The sequence below is a fragment of the Aquila chrysaetos genome, chromosome 23 (assembly GCF_900496995.4).
Source record: "Aquila chrysaetos chrysaetos chromosome 23, bAquChr1.4, whole genome shotgun sequence".
NCBI classification, from domain to species: Eukaryota; Metazoa; Chordata; class Aves; order Accipitriformes; family Accipitridae; genus Aquila; species Aquila chrysaetos.
Genome location: NC_044026.1, coordinates 5,152,330 through 5,175,365, shown reverse-complemented (window position 1 = coordinate 5,175,365; position 23,036 = coordinate 5,152,330). Strand labels below are relative to the sequence as shown.

General features: G+C 37.4%; 1 protein-coding gene across 4 annotated transcripts in view; it reads right to left on the bottom strand.

Moving 5' to 3' along the window:
- The window catches only part of TGFBRAP1 (transforming growth factor beta receptor associated protein 1), a 33,856-nt gene that overhangs the window by 4,861 nt on the left and 5,959 nt on the right, over positions 1 to 23,036 (bottom strand). For 3 of the 4 annotated variants that reach the window (XM_041119424.1, XM_029999296.2, XM_041119423.1), the window contains exons 3-11: positions 18,778 to 18,972; positions 17,660 to 17,814; positions 11,764 to 11,846; positions 9,194 to 9,535; positions 7,826 to 7,883; positions 6,331 to 6,474; positions 5,137 to 5,283; positions 3,378 to 3,537; positions 747 to 1,180 (exon numbers count right to left, since the gene is read on the bottom strand). In XM_041119424.1, coding sequence (XP_040975358.1) covers positions 747 to 1,180; positions 3,378 to 3,537; positions 5,137 to 5,283; positions 6,331 to 6,474; positions 7,826 to 7,883; positions 9,194 to 9,535; positions 11,764 to 11,846; positions 17,660 to 17,814; positions 18,778 to 18,972 — 1,718 coding nt within the window. Of the gene's footprint in view, positions 1 to 202; positions 553 to 746; positions 1,181 to 3,377; positions 3,538 to 5,136; positions 5,284 to 6,330; positions 6,475 to 7,825; positions 7,884 to 9,193; positions 9,536 to 11,763; positions 11,847 to 17,659; positions 17,815 to 18,777; positions 18,973 to 23,036 lie in introns of those variants that run through there. The other variant, XM_041119425.1, reaches the window with a different exon arrangement.

Genomic DNA, 23,036 nt, shown 5'->3' with positions numbered 1-23,036 from the left:
GCTTGAACTATTTAACTTGAATTCAATTTCCACATTCATACTCATTCATTTTCATGCCTCCTCTCATGTACGGCTTTTTTTTTTTCCTTCTTTTTTTTCTTCTTTGTTTGTTTCATAAAGGAAAGCACTCACACATTTAATGGAATAGAAAACCCGATGCAGTTTCCCAAACAAGGTCACAGGACAACTCCACAGCAAACTGAGCACTGATCCATTTTTATTCCAGACAGATTCTGCTGGATATACCATTGTTAGAACTAAACAGATTTAAGAATCTGCTGGGAGCTTTAAACATACAGCTCTAGCTAGGAATAGAAGAAAGCTTCACAAGTGAATTTACCACTAACAAAAGCTATTAACAAGCTTCAATTAATACTAAGTGCCAGGTAAACTTTTTTGCAAATTCTGACAGGTCTCAATCCTAGTGAACAAATGCTAACTCACATTTGTTAAGTTTCTGCAATAACTTCGTTAATCTGTAAATCCCAGATTCACTTTCCTTCAGCCCAGAAGTTCATCAAAGTTGTTCCCATTTCAAGGCCCCCACCTTTCCTTTTGTTTTACAGAGAAAGCATAAAATTAAGTTTGAATCTAGTAGTCATGGCAAAAAACTAAATGCAGCAAGTAAAATTGCCAAGGACATGGAGACAACTTTGTCCTAATTCTTCAAACTGCTTCTGATTATTATGTATCAAAGGACTTAATTGTAAAGCTTCAAAGTGCCTCTAAAAAAACCAACAACCTACCTTCTCATGTTTGTAGATTAAGTTTTCAGCTTGTGCTAACCCAAGTGCAGTCTGAGTCATTCTTTTTGTATGAATGCTTTGCCTCACTGCTCCAGCCAGGAATGGGGAGAGGAGCTGCACTGACCAGCTGTCAGGCACCACCTGCAGAACTAGAGCCGCATCAAATTCAGCAGCGTGGTTGTTCAAGAGATCCACAGCAGCCATGACTAGTGCACAATCCGAACTGCCTGGATTTAGATACACTGACAGCAGCATATGGAAAAGCCTCCGTCTGTACTGCGTGTCTCTGTTCTCAGAGTTCCATATACAGTATTCTTCAGCAGCATGGAAGTCCTTTAACTCGTGGACAAGGATATGCAAAGCCTTCTCATGTTCTTCTAGTTTTCCATATAAAATTGCACTTTCCATATGAAGGTCTGTGCCCTGGATTTTGTCTGTTAAATGAGGAACAAGGCAAAATTTGCTCAGTGGTGAAGACGACTACTCCTTCTCCCAGAGTCAATGCAAACAAGCCCGCAAAACCCAACTCCTGCTATTTTTGCAGGGGTGCTGGCAGCTATACAGAGGACAGATGTTTGTATGTCCAAGAATGCCTAGAAACCTATCTCTAACAAAAGAGCACCACAAAATACGGGAAAAAGAAATGACTAAATAACAAGTGATAAACCCAGGGTCACTGACATCTTTTAAATTCTAGCATGTCAGTCTTGCACATTTCTGTGCACACTGCTACCACGTATGATAAACTGTAAGATGAAGCCGCAATATTTTTAACCTCTGCTTCTCCCAATATTATAGAAAATTACAGAATAGTTTAAAGTCCATAAAAGACAATAAAGATCACATAGTACTTCCCCTTCAGAAAAGGACACTACAAACCCTTAATCCAGTCTGACAGTTTAAAGTTAAAATGTCAGCGACAGGCAGGGGGAATGGCAAGTTCATCTGGCATTTCAAGATAAAGTAGAAAATCCTCTTTTTATTGTAAAGGTGATAAAGATTTGGCATAGGCCTTTGTATAAGGTATGGAAATACAATGTTTTTCTCTCCAAAATATTTTGGTCATCAAGGAGGAACACTCTAGCATGCATTGATCTCACCTTCATGTAAGATAAGAATTGTCATGTAAGAAATCCTGTGTTTTGGAGTACATGGATTTCAAGAAAATAATCCATCTTGTAACTCTTGCCCTTAAAAATTTGGTTAAAAATTAAAGGATGAAAAAGCAAGAGTTTCAATGACTGTGTTATACTTGTACTTCATCTGTCATATAACACTTTGCTGACTGGAAAGGCAAGGGGACATTAAACATTGGTAAGTTATTTTAGTTGCTACTCATCTATTTTTATTTCCACTTCCACTGGATTTTTCCACTGAATTTCAGAAAAACACTTCACATCTTTCAGTACAATAACGAGTCACCCCATTGTTCTGGTGGATGAAACATTAAAAATTAGCCACTATAAGCATTGGCCAAGGAAAACATTTTACTCAACTGTTGCTTGCCTTATATCAACACTAAGAGGTATGTTGCACTCGTCACTCAAAAAGATGCTCATATTTTTGTTTAGCATGAACCCCAGCTTTCAGGGTGAGAGTGGGTTATGGACAACAAAAAAGTCCTCGGTAATCAGATTCCTCAAAGCTTCACTGCAGTTCACTGAGAAACAGACTGCTTCACAAATAAACCTGTAAGTCTTCCATTTGCAAAAGATTGTCACAAGTTACATGCTCATCATTAAAAAGAAACTGACTATAAATTAATAAGATAATTGTATGAAGATATTTTTTCTAGCTAGTTATGGTATTCTGCCTTTGATGCAGTGGCAAACATACCATTGTACCTCATGAGCTATGGGAGATCAAAGACAACACTAACAGACAGGCTTTCTAAATTAACTTGTGTCTGTCAGAAACACAGATGGTAAGCCCATCAACAAAATACACCTAGAAACCTCAGATCTTTTAGTTTTCTATCCTTATGAGGACTTTATTTTGTTTCCTGCTGGAACTAACATATAGCATTTTGTCGTGGTTTAACCCTAGCCAGCAACTAAGCACCACGCAGCCACTCACTCACTCCTCCCCCCTCCAGTGGGATGGGGAGGCGAATCAGGGAAAAAAGTAAAACTCATGGGTTGAGATAAGAACAGCTTAATAACTAAAATAAAATAATATAATAATAACAATAATAATAATAGTAATGAAAAGGAACATCACAAAGAGAGAGAAATTGGACCCAAGAAAAGACAAGCGATTCACAATGCAGTTGCTCACCACCCGCTGACCGATGCCCGAGCAGCAATCCATCCCCCCCGGCCAACTCCCTCCAGTTTACATACTGAGCTTGACGTTCTATGGTATGGAATATCCCTTTGGCTAGTTCGGGTCAGCTGTCCTGGCCAAGCTCCCTCCCAGCTTCTTTGTGCACCTGCTTGCTCGCAGAGCACGGAAAACTGAAAAATCCTTAACTTAGGATAAGCGCTACTTAGCAACAACTAGAACACCAGTGCGTTATCAACATTATTCTCACACTAAATCCAAAATACACTGTACCAGTTACTAGGAAGAAAATTAACTCTACCCCAGCCAAAACCAGGACACATTTATAATAGACAGCATGCATCTTACCCAAAATAAAGTGAATTCTATACAGATCAGATTTCTGAAGAAGACTGCGTAGTTTAAACAGCAGTTCAGTTGTTTCTGTACAATTATCTGTGGTCACAGATTTTAGCTGAAGTATTGCCTCCAAGTACAAGACAGCTAGATGAGTATGGTACTTTTCTTTCTACAGATAAAAAGAGCAATGTTAGCTCAGTTTACAAAGACAACCCCTTCTCCCTACCAGTAACAGTGATGAATATTTACATAATTACATAGAACTGTCTTTTAATTCATTTATTTAATTCAAATTAATCAGAAAGTCTTTCGTTCATGCAGATAGACAACTTATTCAGACCAGCCTCACAAAATACATTATACCTATAGCATGGGATTCTCTATTTCATTAATACAGATATTTCTAAAATGTACATATGAACCATCTTATTCCTAAACCTCTCTTCACCTTAAATAAACAAGCTCTATAAATAGCTTTTCTTGTGCAAAAATGATTTCCTTTCAAAAGTTCACCTAATGAAAGTCAATGCAGTAAAGCAGATGTCTCTCCTTTGAGTACAAGTATGATCTCCACTGTGTCTTCTGCTTTTGTTTCCCTTGTAAAATGAGTAATTTTGATCTAATTCATTATTCCTCATATTCAGGTACATTCTTTGAACTTTTCTATTTCTGCAATAAAATTTGAGAAAGCCACCAGAGGTAGACAAGCACTCTGAAGACACAGTGCTTTTTGTGTTACCCACTATCCAATATCCATCAAAACAAGCTGATGATTTGAATGTTTGAAACATTCTCACTAAAGCATTCACAATAATCTAGTACCTCCTAAAGACCAAATCAATTTATAACCCAGCCTTTACTAGCAGTTAGACTAGACTTAATTATAAATTATTTTTGTTACAAATATTCTACAAGGCACTATGTTTAACTCAAAAAGTTCATTTGAAAACATTCATGACATCAGAAACTAGTACATTCATCCATCATGGTGTCACACACCTTGACGTATCTGCAATAGTGACAGAGGGAAACCACTGATCTAGCATGTGTATTTGAAGAATGTAAATTAGTGAAATGGTCATCAGTTCTGCTGAGTTCTTTCAACATTAATTTCCTTGCTTTATTTGCAGGTTAAAGTAACTTCTCCTGTGCTTAAAAAGGCTCATATCCAAGTACCATAACACTTGGCTGCTTCTGTATTGTGCTTAAAAACCCAAAGGTAGACTATACTGTCACTTAGACTTGTGAACACATCTTTCGGACATTCAACATACAGAGTGTGGTTTGGAATTCTACAGTGAGAGATGCATGGTTTAATTCCATCATTAATTGCTCAATCTCTCCAGAAGGACAGAATAAAACATACCTACTTGTAAAACACTGAATTCCGAATTTTAGTATATTGCTGCAACAGTGCAATAGGATTAGCAGTTGCTCAACCATTTTTCTATGATCTTATGAGATAGAGGTTTGAGCCTCAACTACGAAACAGAAAAGTATGCAGTAATCAGATATAAAAAAGCCCAAATCTCTGCGGGGAGGTAAGCAACTGTCTTGCCATCATACGAGTTGAAAAGTTAAAAATAATGCAGATATCTGCTCCTCATCTTCTACTTAAATCTTAAAACCACTCCTTCCCTACTCTGAGTACATCTGAAAGCCTTCAAATTATGCTTATTTCTTCTAGACTTTGGCTTTTTTCAGAGCTGTTCATCATAGTCTGCATTCTGAATCCTATGCCTACTTTTAGTATTCTTTTAGCACTCACCTCTATTTTTCTTTCCAATACTACATGTTCTAGATATTTAACACGTGCTTTAGGATATTTGTTAAGGCAACTGATGACATCATCTGGATTAATGTTGTTTTTCTCCTGTTCTTCCAAAGACCTTTTAGTGAAAATTTGTACGCCAACCTAGAGAGAGTTAATTGCATTTAAGAACTCAGTGGCAACCATTTCATTACCTTCTTATTTTAAATACTTAATTAATAGCACTATCAGATTAGTTAGTACATTATTCAGGAAGATAAACAACACAAAACCCTGCTTGACACCACCAACATTACACTACTTGGTGCTTATTGTGATCTCACTCACTCCTACCTCCATTACCTCAATTTGTAGCCTATACATTGTCCAGCCTATAAACCTTGTGTTGGGCACAACCTCCACCAGCCACTAAAAATATTGAACTGTTTGGCATAACAGCAGAACAAGAGACTTCAGGCCTTGCAGCAAGAAAGTGTAAGTTAGAGACCAGAATGTTTACAGCCTTATCAAATGTGATGATATACACAGAGTAAGAGACTTCTATAATGACCAAAATGAAAGTTTAGAAATCTGTCATTGCATGTAATAACTGAGCCATAAATTAATACAAATTAGGCACTGACAAGTTCTAACAACACAGACTGTCTGATACAGCATCAAGCATCCCATTTAACAGCACACCACACTAACGGGTGTTACAAAATTATTTTTTTTTAATTTTGGTGGATTAAGTCAATTCTTGTAGCAATGAGGTTTTGTCTTGAATGAAGGCTATTTCTTCCACATCCTAGTGTACACAGTTATCACCTCTCCCTGGCATCCTTTTAAAAAAGAAACAGCAGCAACAGTTAACCTGTTAGGTGATATTTTTTTTTTTTCTTTTAAGATCTGAAAATTATCTTGCTTAATATGAAGAAAAACAGAAGACATGCTGTATGTTTCATTGTACAGAATGACCTAAACTTTGTTTTCAGAAGAAAAAGAGGCAATTATCACTGGCACTTATTAACAGAAGGACTTAGAAGAATTGAGAAACCTGGAAGTTTTCTTCTGTTGATCACTATTTAACTGGCCTTAAAGATTCTGCAAAAATGGTCCAATTAGCTATCAAGATGGAACAATGTTAATGAACACTCAAACACCACTGCAGGGAAATACTGATGTTCTGTGAAAAGTACACCAATCACAAACCTCTTCACTTTTTTGTAAAACCCAGTCAGAGTATTTCCACACTAGATCTTGGTCTGAGCAGAATGTAAGGAAGTCTACTATATATTCATAGAGATCTGAACGTGTAGAATCTTGAATGTCTCCATCAACTATTTTCACCCATAACTGCAACAAAAACACACACAGATTAAAGTGCTTAAAACATGTACTAGTTCTTCCAACTCAAAATTTATGTGAGCTACTACAACACTTAGTATTAGCTGTTGGTACTTGTGGAGTTAGAAAGAGCTCCTAGGAACACCCAACTGCAAGGGACCTCACTGGTCACTAAATTTATGCCTCCTTTCCATCACAGGCTTTTCTTGTACCTGCCATATTCAACTAATTCAGACGCCATATCATGTGGATTCTCATTCTGAGAGTGGTTGGCCAAACAATTCAAGAGGAGGTACACTAATCACAAAGAAAGCTTTTGATAAAGTCTTCCTCTCCAATTCATGGTATACTTTTCATGTGTTCTGTGTAAGCAAGATTAAAAGCAAATGATACAAACAATTTAGAAGAAAAACTGATTTTTTTTCTCTTCTTTCATTTTGACTGAAGAACTTTAAGTACCATGTGATATCATTTTTATATATGTTATAATTGGAATTAAAAGATGCCACATCTAGCAGACCAGTTTAGCAATAAGCCTTGTTCCCGGAAACATGAAGAAAAATATCTTGCACATGACAAAAGTACATACTGTTTTTGTTGTCCTTACTGGTTTTCTGCTCAGGAAATTACTATTTACGTAACCGACTTGAATGCATTTGACAGTGTTACTGTGATTAATGTACTTAAAAAGCCACACAGTAAGGCAAACTACTTAAGGTATTGGATATGGTCCAAGTCATACATGCTATTTATTGATCAAGAACATATTAATTTTTCTAGATGAAGTTTTGCAGACAGGAATAACAAAATTACTTAGTCTGCAGTCTACAGACCACTGATAGTCTCAGTGACATCAGAAGGAGGAGGGTCCCCAAAGGGATTACTAACCCAGCTGAAACCCACAGCTCTTGCAGAATGTGTTCACTGTCCATTATCGGAAAAGGAAATAAACTCTCAGTTGCTGTCAGTGTCTGCCATGAGATTACAATACTGCTTTGCTGTGTATGCAGACTAATCAGTACAGGATATGTTCCTGAAGTCCCTCAGGCAACTTTTTAAGTGATCTCTTGATTATTTTAGTGCTTCTGTCCATTTTTTAAGAGTACAAACATATGGTCTGGTATGCACAGTTTTGCTTAAAAAATAGCATATGAGCATCTACATAGCTGTCATCTTCAGTAAGCTCTTCAGGTTTTTCACATCTAGCATATTAATTTATTCAAGGAAATCTCAGCATAAATTTCTCATATATACACATTACTACTTTCCAAACAGATAAATTAGCACCTCAGATTTTTATCTCAGAGGTAAACTGGTATTTGGAATGGTTTACAGATGACACTAAAAACTTTATTCTAACCTGAAGTGCTGCAGCATCCTGACCATTGTAGTGATACAGGAGACCAAGGGCAAAATACCTGAATAGAAAGAGAAAATAATATTAAAATTGCTAGATCTTTCCTACCAATTTCATTATGGTTTGATTAGCACAGAATATAACAAATAATTGCTTACAGTGACATGTACACAGCCATGTCTACACTTGAACAACTGCCTGTAGGCTCTTTTTCAGAATCAAAGAAGACAAGTTCTGTCCTAGAAATGTGTCTGTCTCTCCTGTCTGAGGCAATTTCTAGTTACTAGCTCCAACTTAAAGTATATGTCAAATTAGAGATGATCCCAACGCCGTTCTTTGAATTTTATATACGGACTTAACACCGAGCTCCAAATAATAAATATTCCTCCAACAGTTAATCAAGCGTCATTAAATCACATTTTTATGATGGTTTTACTTAAAACTTTTACTATCAGAACCATTTTTTTCTTTACTGCAACATGAAATCAAGTCAGGCAAGGAAGGGGTTTGTACAGTGCCATTACAGAGGTTTTTTGTGTACTGTAATAAAAACACAGCTGAAGTTCTGTACTGGCTCTTCATGGAATGATTCCATTCATGTTTGCCATGCAAACTATACTTACCAAGAGGAAATAAATGAAACTACCCTAATTCTAACCACAATTAAAGACTTCTCCTCACCACTGTAGTTGCTACTACTGCACCACACAGTTTAAAGATTAAAGAAATTAAATCCAAGACAGAGACACTACCTACGACTGGAGTTTGTATTTTACACATTTACTATCTAGTGTTTCCTGCTTAATGACAGTCAATTCTCCACCTGCTGTCATTTCCAATTTGAAGTCATCTGCAGTCATCTTAAAGCAACCTCCTTTTGGTGAATCAGTGGGAGCACAGAAAGTATGCAATTCAAAAGCAAGATCTCTTTCCCTGAATAAGCAACTAAAATTTTAAAGCCACTAGCTGGTTAATAGCTTCTGCCTAAGGTAGTGCATGCTTTAAGGCATATTTTCATTCTGTCCAAGCACCACTACTGCGTCCATTCAACTCTCACATTGTCACAAGGGTAAACAAATCACTTCCCCCACCCCATTTGTACCAATCCTTTATTTTTGTGTTGGACACAGAAACTTTCAGGGAGAACTCTGTATTTACCAGCACAAGACAGAACACATTCCCTTTACCTCAGAGTGTCAATTAATACTTTTTCACCAACATTTTTAAATGCTGACAAGTCAGGCCAAGTTGTCTTTTGGACCTGAAAGCACAGAAACTTCAAGGATCTGAACACATTGCTCTAGAAGCCCATAGCGTTTAAGACAATTTTCCCTCTGGTCTCAAAGGTGCAACACTCAAAAATCCACTCACTTTTTGTGTTTTTCCAGCCAGGCAGCACTATCTGTTAAAAGACAAAAGTTCTCCGAAACTAGCAGATCCAGCAGGCTTTCATGATTTGCCTCTGCATATAGCTTGAGTAAAGCTGTGTCAATATCTTCCTTGTAGCCATTTGCAACCTCAGTGCTGCGGACTTCATTCAAGTAACTCATGAGGAACCGTTTGCATTTTGTCATCTTCTCCTGGTCACCTTGGGTCAGCTGATTTAGGTCCGCGTACTCATGCAGAGGGGGATGAGACCGTATAAATGAAGAGGAAGTAGGCAACAGGAAGGGGTAGAGAGAGATCAGCTCCCGGACATCAAGCTGGCCGCTTCTGCAATTACAGTGTCAAACTAGATGAAGCAAAAAGAAAGAAAAAGTATACATAGGCACAAAAAAATAACATACTGGGAATGTGTGCTCGCATATGCCTAGGGTCAGGACACTAACAGGTTGTCAGTTTCTGAAAGTTACTGCCTTCTATGTTGGAGAAAATATATTCAGAACAAATCTGGAATTTTTTTTGCTCTTTCTGTCCAAACTTGTTTATCATTCTTTTCCCTCCTCTAGATATTGAAAGCTCTGAGAATTCAGAGACTGGCCAGCCTTTTGCTTTTGACATCCCACAGCTGCTCTGTGGCATATACAAAAACCAGCTGAACAGCCTTAATGCCATTCCTAGGACTGTCCTAGACTTCATCCATACATTACGGGAACTAGTCTTCTGATGGAGGCAAGAAAAACGGAGAGAGTGAACCCTTTTAGGCAAGCCACAAAGACTGTTCAAGCGTATTCTGTAGAAAACAGCAACTTCCTGTAGAAAACTAAAGCTTTCAGAACGTGTTTGGATGATGAAAGTGTTTTCCCCAACCCTGAAATGCACCAGATTCCTCCTTCAGCTCAATTCTTAAGGAGGTTCTGAAAACAAACCATGGATACCGATTATGCATCCTACCAACCAATAAGTAGTAGCCTTTTGTACAGGCATAGGTCTTGGGTGTACATCTATGTCAGATACTATGCAGTGGCTTTTCCACTTTGCATGTGAAGAGCATCTATACTTTATCCAGGAGCAAGTTGTAACACAGATATGCTACACAAAACATTTTTCTTCCAGCCTAGATTGAAGAAATTCCTCAAGCATCTGAAGAATGCATGTTGTGACAGAAGAATAAAACAAGACGTTTTTTCACATGAAAAAACAACTGGCAAACAACTCCCCAATTTTCACAGCTAGAATGACTCCTCCTCCCAGGCCTTGCTTTAGAAGAACAGCAAGAAATCAGAATTTATATTTTATTTCACTGTCAAAGTCATTATTCAGAATTCATCTTTAAAGATGAGCATTCCTGAAATGCAGGAGATACTGTTGATAAAACAAAATAATAAACTGACAGTTCTCTAAAAGAAACCCTGGTTAGTTACTATTTTGTTGCAAATAAAACTTTTAAAAAATAGTTCTTATCTATCCGGTGACCGGCAACCTCAAAAAGCCTTTCCCTTCACAACCTTGATTGGAACGAATTCCAAAAAGAAACAAGTTATAACCATGGAAGTAGATGACACAGCAGATTTCTGCAGGCAATAAAATGTGAAAGATCCTCACAAGCAGGCTCATCCCTTCCCTACTGTTGTGAAGTAACTGAAGCATGGGACATGCCCTGAGCTGTTCACTTCTTGCCAAAGACAGTTCCAAAACCATCCAGGAAGTATGAACTAGTAGGAAGCATCACAATGGCAACACCTATTTAGAACTTTTTAAAAAGTAAATACTGTCCTTTGGCTACAAAAATCTATACAAGAATGAAATTCTGGGAGACAGCAGCAACAGCAAATTTAAAAGTAGCAAGTGTCCTGTTCCAGAACCTAGCGACTGCAAAGCATGGGAACAGCCAAAATGAACAATAGAGGACCACAACAGAGAAAAATCTGAACATGGGAAGCTTTCCTCTGAGAAGAGGTTTGAATAGCAAGTTTTTCTGATTTATACACAGAGCTCCTACTGCCTCTACACTAGAAAGGCCAGCCTCTAACCAAGAGTAGAGTTAAAGTGTTCATGTCTACTTTGCAGATTTCTGCAGCTGAAATTGCCTTTTAATCCCTCTTTTCAGACTTGATGTTTGGTTTTGAAATTCTGAGATCTACATTATGATGGAACTCACAAGTAGATGAGGACTTTTTTTTAAGAGGCAGAATAACTAAGAAGTAGCAAGTTCTGTCAGTAGCATGACCTGATGGTTCAAATCACAACACAGGCTCAATAATAAAGCCTTGACCTTCATGGGCATAAAGTAAAAAAATCTCTACATGTACAACACTCAGATTACAGGATTACAGCCTTAATGCTACTGTATGTTAGCATGCCAAAAAATCAGTTGCATTAACTCTTCAGTTATAAAGTTGTTTCAGTGTTACTCTGTTTTTACGCCCAACAAAACCATTTTATCACAGTGAACTCACATCTGCATCAAAACACATTCAAGCAATTAAGTTTTTAAAACCAAGAACACTAACTCCTTATTTAAAGAAGATAAATTAATAAAGTTCTTGTCACACAATTACCTGAAGAGTTCTTTTGCTTCAAAGAACTGAAGCTGTGCAAACTGTATAAAACCTGCTTGCTGCAGGATTCGTTTGTACATTACCTATGAAAGAGAAGGGGGGAAAAAAGGTTTATTATATTTGTAAGGAGTTATTTACGTAGTGCTAGTCACTACTGCAGTAACTACCTGCCAAAAACACTGAACACATGATCTTCAACCAGACCTGTTAAGTTACATGCAAAATAAAGCCTTGATCCTCTACATTTTAAATTGTATGTACCTGAATATACTGAATCTGCTGTCCAGACTCAGCTTCTTACACAAAAGGGTGTGAACAGAATACTGTTCACGAATACTTACTAAAAGCAAAGTCAACAAATAGCAAGTTTTCTTATTCAAATAATGACTTATCTGACATCAGTCTGACTCGCCTCAAGTGTTTGCTTGCAGTATTTGCAAACGTAAAAGCCAATGGTCATCTCTGAAGTTCCCCATGATTCAGCAGGCACAAAAAAAGATTTAAACTCAAGGGTGGTCCCACTTGACCACACAGAGCCAACTTTCTCCCAGCCTCATCTCACTTCTGCAGGAACCTTGCTGGTGATTCTCATAGTCTCATCCCCAGCTGATGACCATATTTCTGACTTTATGCCAGTTTGGGTGTTTTTGGTTGGTTTTGTTTGGTTTGTGGTTTTTTGTTTGTTTGGGGTTTTTTTGTTTGCCCCCCCCCCCTTTTTTTTTTTTTGTTTTAAGTAAAAGTAATTCCAAAGCAGTTCAACTTATCCAATATGCAGTACATTATGCAATGTACATAAAAATATGGTTAAAAAGAGAAGCACAAGTAAACCATATGAAAAGCTATGTGTTATGAAGTTTTACTGTTAAGGTCATGCCTAGACAGAAAAAAGTTTACAAGTTCACTAGAAAAAGAACACAAAACTTCTTTAAATGCTAGGTATTTATTTAATCTGAATGGTCAATTAGTTACCACGAGATAAAATGAAACCCTTGTGCCCAGTGTATTTCCAATGGCAAAAGAGAATTACTAAAAGCAAGAAAGCTAAACTATGCTCTGCAAAGCATCCACTGTTTCTGACAGCACTGGTATTTTGCAAATACACCTAGCTACATCCACATGCCCTCAGTTTTTCACTTCAACTTTCTCATGAATATACAGTTTTCTAATGTTTAACAGTGTACATGAATGCTGTTATTAATAACAGACTCCCCATTTTCAATGAAAATACCCAGAGAAACTGCAATACATTAGCAACGTATTCCAGGCAGGAATTGCTAAAGAGTGTCAGGCCTCCAGTCGGGTACACTGATATTCTAATTGGTGATTTTTCACCTTGATTAAAGATTGTGGATTTACCAAGAGAAAAGCTTGGCTTAAATCCATTTAGTCTGTGCATGCTTTACTAATGGATTATCTTAAGGAAATCCTTAATCTTGATCATTAACAAGCCATTAAAACCTATTGATCTGTAAGGCCGTGGGACTTTTCTTGCCTCCCCAGTGTGGGGAAGAGAAGGGGAAACGGAGGGAAATGCTATCTGGCACACCTTTTCAGACAAACGTAACAATATAAACAATATTTAATGACATTTTTATATTAATTAATGTTACCATGCTTTACATCCAAGTGTACTAATTCAAAATACAGTTAACTAAAGCTAAAAGGGAATTTAATTACAGTAATAAAGCAAAACTTCCTCAGGTGATTAATTCACAAAATATCAAAAATATTTCGGAATTATGACTGTATTATTACATCACTAAACGGTAATCTGTGAACTGATGAATACCCATCTGGTCACATTCTTAAGGATGCTGGTAAAGGATTTCAATCTGCAACTATCGGCATCCTATAGCACCAGAAAAACTTCAAAACCTGGCCTCAGACTTTCCAGGCAAGGTTGAAGTACAAACATTTCTCACTCTGCTAACTACTATCAGAAGTAGGTTGTTTTTGTTTTTTTTTTTTAAGTCTGTTTTCAATCTTTGCAATGGAGTGACCACTAATATTTACATATTTAGTGAATTAGGATATTGGAATTAAGTTTGAATTGATCTAAGACACTGAAAATAGTACTTTAGTTGTAGACCTTACTCTGTACAGCAGTATTTTCAACTAGAAGTTGATAAGAGCTTGTTGATAGTGTAAGTATAGGCCAAGGAATCAGTTTTGAATTTGAACTGATTAAGTGGTATTCACGTTCATTTAAATGTTGACATATCTTCACTTGTCCCTTAAAGCCATGCAACAAAAAAAGCTGTAGAATGTCTACAGACAGACGATTTCCCAACTTTTTAAAGATGCAGTGATGGGATAAGGAATATCCAGGTTGATTTTTAGCCAACAAGATAAACACTAGACATTAAGATGTCCTGTGGTAAAGATTAGGGAAGCAACAGACCAGACTGTCTGTGGAAGCAAGAATATTCTCTCCTTCTCACAGGTGTTTAAAAACAGGCTAGACCTATGCACCAACCACATACAGTTAACTTTTGTTTATGATAGAAAAAAGACATTTTGAGTTCTTCCAGACCCATCTGCCAGATACTGCAATAGGCTTCTTTTAAAAAGGTACTAAGTTACACCCAGTCAAAATTCAACACACTCTTTATTCCCCTATCATTTTTGAAGAACCACCATAGGACTTGAAGTGCTTTAGGCAAATTCTATAGCTGACTGAATTCACATTAGAAAACTAGCTACAAAAACATGAAACAAGATTTGTATTAATTCATATCTGAAAAAGCGCTAGAAAACAGAAAGATGACTGCTGAAGCTGCGATAGCTATAGTGAAGCCTTAATTCTCCCAACTGCTAGAAAAATCCTTTCTAAAATGGTCAGAATTACCAACTAGATTGCCAAAAATATTTTTTCTAGAAAGTCACTTTGGCTTTTGGCCAGATTTGGGTGCAGTTAATATGTTTTTTGAAACTAAAAAGAAATGAGGAAAAAAAAAAAAAAAGAAAAAAAGAGAGATACCTATGCAAGATGTGTGTCAATCTAACCAAGGTCTTCACTACCATCAACCATGATTTCTGCAAACTTCAGCTGTCCTGAAAAATTAATAAGTAGTATTCAGTCATTTCATGGTAGCATGGTAGAAAGGCCTTTGTATTCTTCTACCAAAAATGATATCCAGCAAAGCCACCTCCTTGCAACACTTCTGCTTAGCATTTTTTACCTAGCAGTAATTCTTAATGCTCAAAGACAAAGGAATTTTCATCCAATATGGCAGAGATAAATTTGCAGTCTGGAGGGACCATGGGTTAAATAACAGCTTAAAGCTACTAATGCATGACCTGCTTATTTCCAATAGCTAAATATTGGCTGTACAAATAATTCTGAGAGTACAGTACTTTACTGTTTCAATCCCACTATCATTCTGCATTACCAGCATATATATATACATTTATTTATGCTGGTATAATACTGCTGATATAAAAAGAGCAAGCATGCAGCTGTGTATGCATGCAATGACAATGCAGTATTGAACTGTAGGGAAAAAACCCATGTTGTCAAGAACTGTCCTACAATGCCGTGACTGAGTTCAAGTCACATGTAAGATGGCAACAGCCACTGCAAACTCCAGAAATTAAAGCAGTCTGTGGAGAAGGGCGCACTTATACTACATGTACCAGACAATTACTATCACTCTTCCGTATGGATAAATTATAGTGGCTGGACCAAGTGCCTTCATGCCAAACCTATGCATTCCTTCCCACTGCTTGTATAAAATGGCAAAACAAGGCCTTGAAAGTGTCAGCTACTCAGGAATCAGTAAAGCTTGCAAAATAGATGGCCAAAGATATCTATTAGAAGATACCTATTACCTATCTATCTAAAATCTATTACCTGAAGATCTCTCTTACACAGGAGTTAGAAAGGAGTGACTATGTGATCAGTTAAAGTATGCAAAAGAAGTGTTGCAAAAGACATATGTAGGGCATGTAATTTGGCTGAACTCCATCAGATTCATATTATGAGAGAGTACAGAAAAGAAAGTCTGATGTGCTTGTAACAAACCTGTAATGACAGCATTAAATATTAGAGGCACATCAGAAAGCAAGCTCAACATGTTACATTTCCAACTACAGATAAGCTCTGAAAAACTGGACTAACGTCTCAACAACTGAGCCAAGTTGAGTCATTTTAATACGAGTCAATGGGAGACTCCATCAGTTTAAGCTGGTTAATATTTATTTCCAAATACAGCCCAGAACTAAACCAGGCCATTTCGCTTGCAAATAATATGTTTTCTGTTTTTCAGCTGTAGCATTGACTCAAAGTAACTGAACACCCTTAGAAGTACGTTACGTTAGAAAGAACGTACAATGTTCGTGGAAACAGTAATTTCAGGAACACAGACATTGCGCACGTAAGATACGTGTGAACAGAAAGTAAGTTATCCTAAACACAGAAAAAAACCTAAATGCAAGAAAACTTAGGAGTGAGATTCTACATGATGTATTTTAGATAATGAATTGCAGTTCATCCTGTGGTAAAACACAGAAAGACATCTCCCACACTAAATCAGCATAAACTGGAAAGAAAATAATTGGAGAATTAGAGGTCATCACACTTCGAAGACATTGATTAGATCATGCATCCTGTCCTCACAGCAGGATTTTAGTTTGCTGCTTTAAACAGATTGCAAAGGAAAAGTTGGAAGTGAAGATGCAAAGCCAAACATGCTAGAAACTGAACTCTGTATTTGCCTAAATACTTGTCAGCTTCAAGTACTTCCAGATAGTTGTACCTTAGCAAAAGGATGGAAACACTTTTCTCACCAAGCTTTTTACTTCCAGCAGCCTCCCAGCTGTTCATTCAACGGAGGAGTTAAGGATCAAAATGAAAGCTGATACAAATTTCATTTAATTTAATAACTGTTTTTCAAGGGCCTTTTATTTAAATGACAAGGAATTAGAAACTTATTGAAATTTAAAAAAAAATAAAATCCTGAGAGACGGAATCATTTTGAACCACTGCAATTCTGTAATTTCCATAGTCATGTTGCAAACTTTACATCTTCCTAAACAAACCAAAAGTAATGCAACAGAGAATATTTTAACGGCAACAAAATGCTCTGAAGTGTATTAAAAAAACAAAACCAGATTTTCTGCAGGTTACAGATCAAATTTTGCTCTTACAAAAGGAAAGAAACCAAGTCAAATATTCATTCACCTACTTGGCGAGTAGAGATTTCATGCTACTTTTTCCAAGTTTCAGTCTCTAAATGACAAATAGGAACAAATACAGTAGAATATGTATTGTAATATAAACCAGAAGTACAAGGAAATTAATACAAATCTTTAATCAACACTCTAATCAAAGAGTTACTAGGATACTTTGCCACACAAAAAGCCGAAATATTCAGTTACACACCAGTACAAGTACTACTTGTACGAGTTTGGAAGTAGGATGTATTTGCTTTAAGATTTCCCATCACTTAACTCTGAAGCTGTACTGCTGTGGAGTTTAGGATATGGTGAGAATCTCTGATATAAAAAGTAAAATCTAAAAATTCTGATCTGAAATAAAGTATACTTTTTAAACAGCAATAGCAAATAACAACAACTTAGTTCTAAGGAAGCATCACAGAGGACTTTCTATCACTAGTTTTTCAGCTTTGTTTCAATTTTTTCAAGTTACACACTTGAAAAGAAACCAACACCAAAACCTCAGCACAACAGCAGCATTCAACCCTGCCAATGTCATAGCCAATCATGCACGAGCCAATTCAGCAGCACGGCTATTTCTTCAGGGTGAAACCATAAAAGGTATTAGACTTCTTTTCAATGCAAATTCCTCCCCCACCCTTTCTAGTCATGTGACCATTGGCATATATGGCCCCACTGTGAAATTTATGTTTTCACAAAAATTAAAGGAAAGACAGACCTGAAATTTCTCTTTTGGAATATTCCTTCGAGCTCCTTTTGCTAGAACAAGGGCTTCTTCCACTCTGTGGCTAGCTAGAAGATCCTGAATCTGTTTTTCCAAAGGTAGCGGCACCAAGATATACACACCCTTATTAGTAGCAACAATCACCTTCCCTGGACAGAGCAGACAGACATATTCAGTTTACATTCTCTACAAAAAAAACACATTTCAGAAATAAGCTTTAAGATTTGCTATTTAAGATATGAGAACCTAAACAGTGTTAAGAGTTCCAAAACTCATCTTTGTTGTTACTGTATTTACTAGATAGTATAGTTTACCTGTAAACTGCACCTTGGAAATACAGAGATAATGGTAAATTTATTTATTTACAGCAGATTTTGTTCCAGTCTGAGTAAATTAAACTGGCTACAATCTCTCATGATGAGCTAAGCTGTAAAGGCCATCACTGAAACTATTGCCCAGATTCCACAGAATAGGGACTTTTAACTGCCAGATACTTCCACAGGCTTACATTAGAAAATTGTAAGTTGTACATCAAAGGTAGTAAGTAATACACAGTTCATAGTGCTAGAGTTTGTAGCTCTCCTGGAAGAAAATAGCAATGCAATGTATTCCACACTTAAGAGCTCTTAATTGAAGAGCAGACAAAAAAAAATTTTGTATTTTTTGTTTAACAATTCTTTATGAAATACCCCATTTAAAACCTTTTAGAAAGGAATACAAAAGAACAATTTTTAAGGTGTTAGAACTTTGTCAGGATAGCCAACGGACAAATACCTGTAGCTCACAATTACTGACTAGTAGCATTAAATTAACATTGCTCCTTTGCAAGCAATAATCAAGTTACAAGAAAAAGCTCTAACCCCTCAGACTCATACCCAACAATTAACTTGACAATTAGAACACATTTAATGACCATACATTTTGTTAGAAGCATGGAATGTTGGATGGCTAAAGTTTACCTATCATAATTAATTGGGAAGGCATTTGCAATAATAGTTTCAACAGTTAACGTGCTTGCTAGATATTGTATTTAAAAAACATACTGAAGTGACTGTGCCCACAATGGCAGTTGTTCCAGAATTACTGATGCAAAAAAGTGTTCTTTTTAATACCTTCAAAGTCCTGTAGAATGTGACCTTCTTTAAAAGGCAGGGTTTGCTTTTGCTGCTGGTCCAGCATGCTGTGCACTGTAATGAACTCATCATCGAGAGCAACGACGTAAGGAAAGCACAAAGCTGCTCCAATCACGTTTTCTGACCAGTGCACAGGGGCACGCTGTGAAATGCCATCTACAGTTGCAAACATGCCTACAAAAAGGGAAAAACAAAGCCTTGAGGCTTGTGCTAGTTGAAGACTCTTGTTTTCCCAATATGAAGCATGGGTACCAAGGCACAGAAATTAAAGTCTCAGAACAAGAGATGCAGTATCAGGCAGCATGACGACAGTGCATCACATCTCCCTGGATGTTATAGACCTGTTGGTTAGTTCAGTTCAAATTATTTTTTTTCCTTCTCCTTCACCACAGAAACAGACAATACCAAAAACTGAAGGGAGGAATACTGAAAGAAACTAGCAAGAATTATTCAAGTTTAGTAAGTTTCAGATTTTTTTACAAGAATTATGCCACGTAGTCTGAATTCATTTCCCAACACTAATTTTTAGTGAGACTCAGCATTCAAACAACACTGCCTTAGCAGGAGCCACAGACCTGCATTGCCTGACCTATCTGGCAATAGAGGCATATTTGTTCCTTGTAGTGTCAAATGTCTAAAGAGCATTTTAGTCAACAGACAATCATTTACTTATACTTTTTCACTTTTGCTCCAGCAAAATTTTCACAGAACAAGGGTCCAGCTCCTTGGGATGAGTCACTTCCTGTGAGGCATCTGTGTTTTCAATCATTTGAAAAAATGCAGAGGCTGCGTATAAAGCGTATTTTCCCAAAAGCCAAGTACAAAGACTTTTTTAATATCCCAATGATACCTCCTGTGCTGTCTTCGAAATAACCATATTAAATCTTCAGTTAATTTGTGTTTTCTTTGCCACTATCTTTCCTCCTGTCTATTCTGTCCTTCTTCCTTCTCCAGGCTTAATAGGAATTTGACTTGCTTTTGGATGACACACCACCGGTTCTATCTATGGTACCTGGTATTCCCCAATTCTTCCTGAGACATTAATTGAAGAAAAACTCCAGTCAAAGTTTTCAGACCTAGTTCAGTAATCCTTTGCCAGCTGAGCCATACCGAAGCACAATGTAAACTTCTGTTCTAAACATGAATTCATACCCCTTAAAACCAGTATTCTCATGCTGTTAAAAAGACATGCCCATGAAAATTGTTCTTTGGCAGGAATGAGCCACTTGACAGCTGGCAGAATAAGTCTGAGCTGTAAAGGACAGAAGAGATTAAAAGATTATGTTATTCAATTTACAAAATCTCTTCCAAACAGAGGATAATGAGGCAAGGGTAGCTGGGTAGGAGGACCATCTTGGAATTAAAAAAAAAAAAAAAAAAAAAAAAAAAAGGAAACCAGAAGGTTGTAGATTTTTATGGAACTACAGTGTAGAGACTAAGCTTCTGGATCCTTTACAGCAGCTTTGAAATGATCAGCCCTTTCCCTTGACTAAAGGTGCAACACAAAATTAAAATTTCACATCTGACTATTAGCAAGTGATGCTATTTGCTTTTTCACTACAATGATCAGCTTTTCAATCAGAGCACCTTACAGAAAATACTTTTTTTTACCATAATATACAATTCCCTATTTACTCTACAGATATTGATACTCTTACGGATCAGAAGTGGAGTTTTATGCCAGGCAGGCTGCATTACCCATTTTTAATGCCTTCCAGTTGTTACTCTGTGCTATAATACCATTTCAAAAAGTGGGAGAAAACTTGAGTTAAATACATACTAACCAGTAGTAAACTCAGGGCTAATTATATTTGAAATATTAATTCTTAGAACCTTCTATTTCTCTGACATTCCCAATGTTATAAAAACTGATTTTAAAAACTTTTTTTTTTTAAATGACAGAGCTCTTTTTTAGGTAATTTTCAAAAATCCTTCATGGAACTGAAAGGGTATGCAGAGCAATGCACAGTACTTTTCCAAGTCAACATCTCTCTACATCCCTCTGCCCTCAATAGCTAGGGCTTCTGTCGTAGAATGATGCATTTTCTGTCTTCATCCAGCTCTCACCTAAGGATAACAATAAACATGACAACTACAATCAGAAACCATGGCCTTTTTATAGTACAGGAATGCATTTGATGAAACTTAGATGAAGCCAGTAATCAATTCTGTATTAAAAATGCATATGCTATCCAAAGGTTACAAGAGTTACCCAAAACACAGCTACACTGTTTTCGGCACCAAGAGATCTAGAAATTTATAGAATCATAGAATAATTGAAGTCAGAAGGGTTTTCTGAACGACATTCAACGGGACCAACTTAGATCAGGTTACTCAGGACTTTGTGCAATAGACTGTAGATTTTGTTTATTTGTTTTAAAACTAAAAGCTTGTTAGTGAAAGTATCTCTAAAAATTGAAATAAAACTTCTTTATTATTATTACTTGTTTAAAAAGGAATATGAAAACTTACGAGGAACACTATGAGTGGGTGAAAACAAGAAGGGAACATGCTGGTTACTGCTGACTACCCTGCTTCATGCAGTGTCATCAGCTATGAGAAAAGGCACTGCATAACCTTCGGTGAATCATTCTGCTTAGTACCTGTACGCTTTTTATAAGTTATAAGGCTCAGTTCTCCAATTCCATTTGTAGTCTACTCAATCACTATACAACTGTTCAAACCATGCACCACTGAAGAGTTTATTCTGGAAAAGCAAAAGGAATAAACTAAAATTAGGTATTTAAAATTTGTATTTTTTTTACTCATTAAAGTAATGGAATAGTTGAATCAGGAAGGGACCTCTGGAGACTGTCTAGTCCAACTTCCCTGCTCAAATCAGGGTCAGCTAGAACAGGCTGCTCAAGACTTTGGCCAGTCAGGTTTTGAGTGTCTCTAAGAACTGAGACTCCACATCCTCTCCAAGACCTGTTTCCTGGTTTGAGCACCATCACAATAAGGAATTTGTTTTCTTATGTTTATGTAAAATTTCCTGTATTTCAGTTTGTACTGACTAAAATCCTCTCATCCTTTCACTGGATACAATACCACTGAGCAGAGCCTGGTTCTGTTTTTTTTACCCGTGCACATCTCCCCCCTCCCCCCCATGTTGGCAAGATCTCTGAAAGCATTTTCTTCTTCAGACTGAACAGTCCCAGCTTTCTCAGCCTCCCCACTCACTTAGTGAGGTAGCGCTTCTCTCCAGGACCGTATCCCATGGGATTCTTCTAAGCAGGTCCCTGAGCAAACCAAAGTCTGCCGTCCTGAAGTGGTTCAAGTGCCCCCCTTAAATCCTTAAATAGAGATCCATAGTCATAAAAGCCAAATCCCCCATCACCACGAGCTGTGCAATCAGCTGGTGACCTGCATGATCCACCCACTCCTCCTCAAGCTGTTCTCCCTCACCAGCAGGACTGATGAGAAAACCTCCATCTCCAATATGAGGAAGTCTCCCACTACTATTACTCACTGGTTGTGCTACTGCATTGTACAGGCTCAGATGATCTGCTGGACAGAGCTTCCTGCTTCTCCTCTGCTACCAGAGCACTGAACATACTCTATAGATGCAGATCTGCAGGCAGAGAAGGAGAGTTCTTCCTTTCACGAGAAGTCACAAGTTTCCAGCCTTTGCCATCACAGAACAAGCAGAGACTCAGCCCGCCCTTCCCTCAGCACAGTTGGGGGTACAGGCTCACGCCTGGGTCCTGTAGAAGATTCAATTTCCTTTTTGTCATCTCTGATGCCATGCACTCTGCTGATCTCCTGCATCTCCTTTACTTGGCAACAGAAATCCTCAACCAAGCACACATCTCCTGCAGGTGAGGACAAAATTTCTCCTTGCCCCAATCTCTGGAAGAGGCACCAGGCACTCCCTTCAGCTCAAGACCTGAAGAGCTGCACCCTCCCTTGGGAGCTTGGTCTGAGTCGAGGCCTCTGATGTTTTGGGGCAGTTGCTCAGAAGCATGCCCTGTGCTAATATCCAAGAACTGTGTGCTGAAATTTTGAAAACTCAAAGCCTCTGTACGGCAGGAAATCTGATTAGAAGCATGCAACAAGAGCTTCATGAAATGAAAACCTGAATTTTGGCAAGTATAGTTTCACACACAATCAGAAAGAACTGATTTTCAATTCTGAATGAACTAATTACTGCACAGAATGAAGATGCATCAAAAATGACGTTCCTCCTCCCTTTGAAAGAATGAGCTATACACTAACTGCAAGTAGAGCCAACAAAGTAC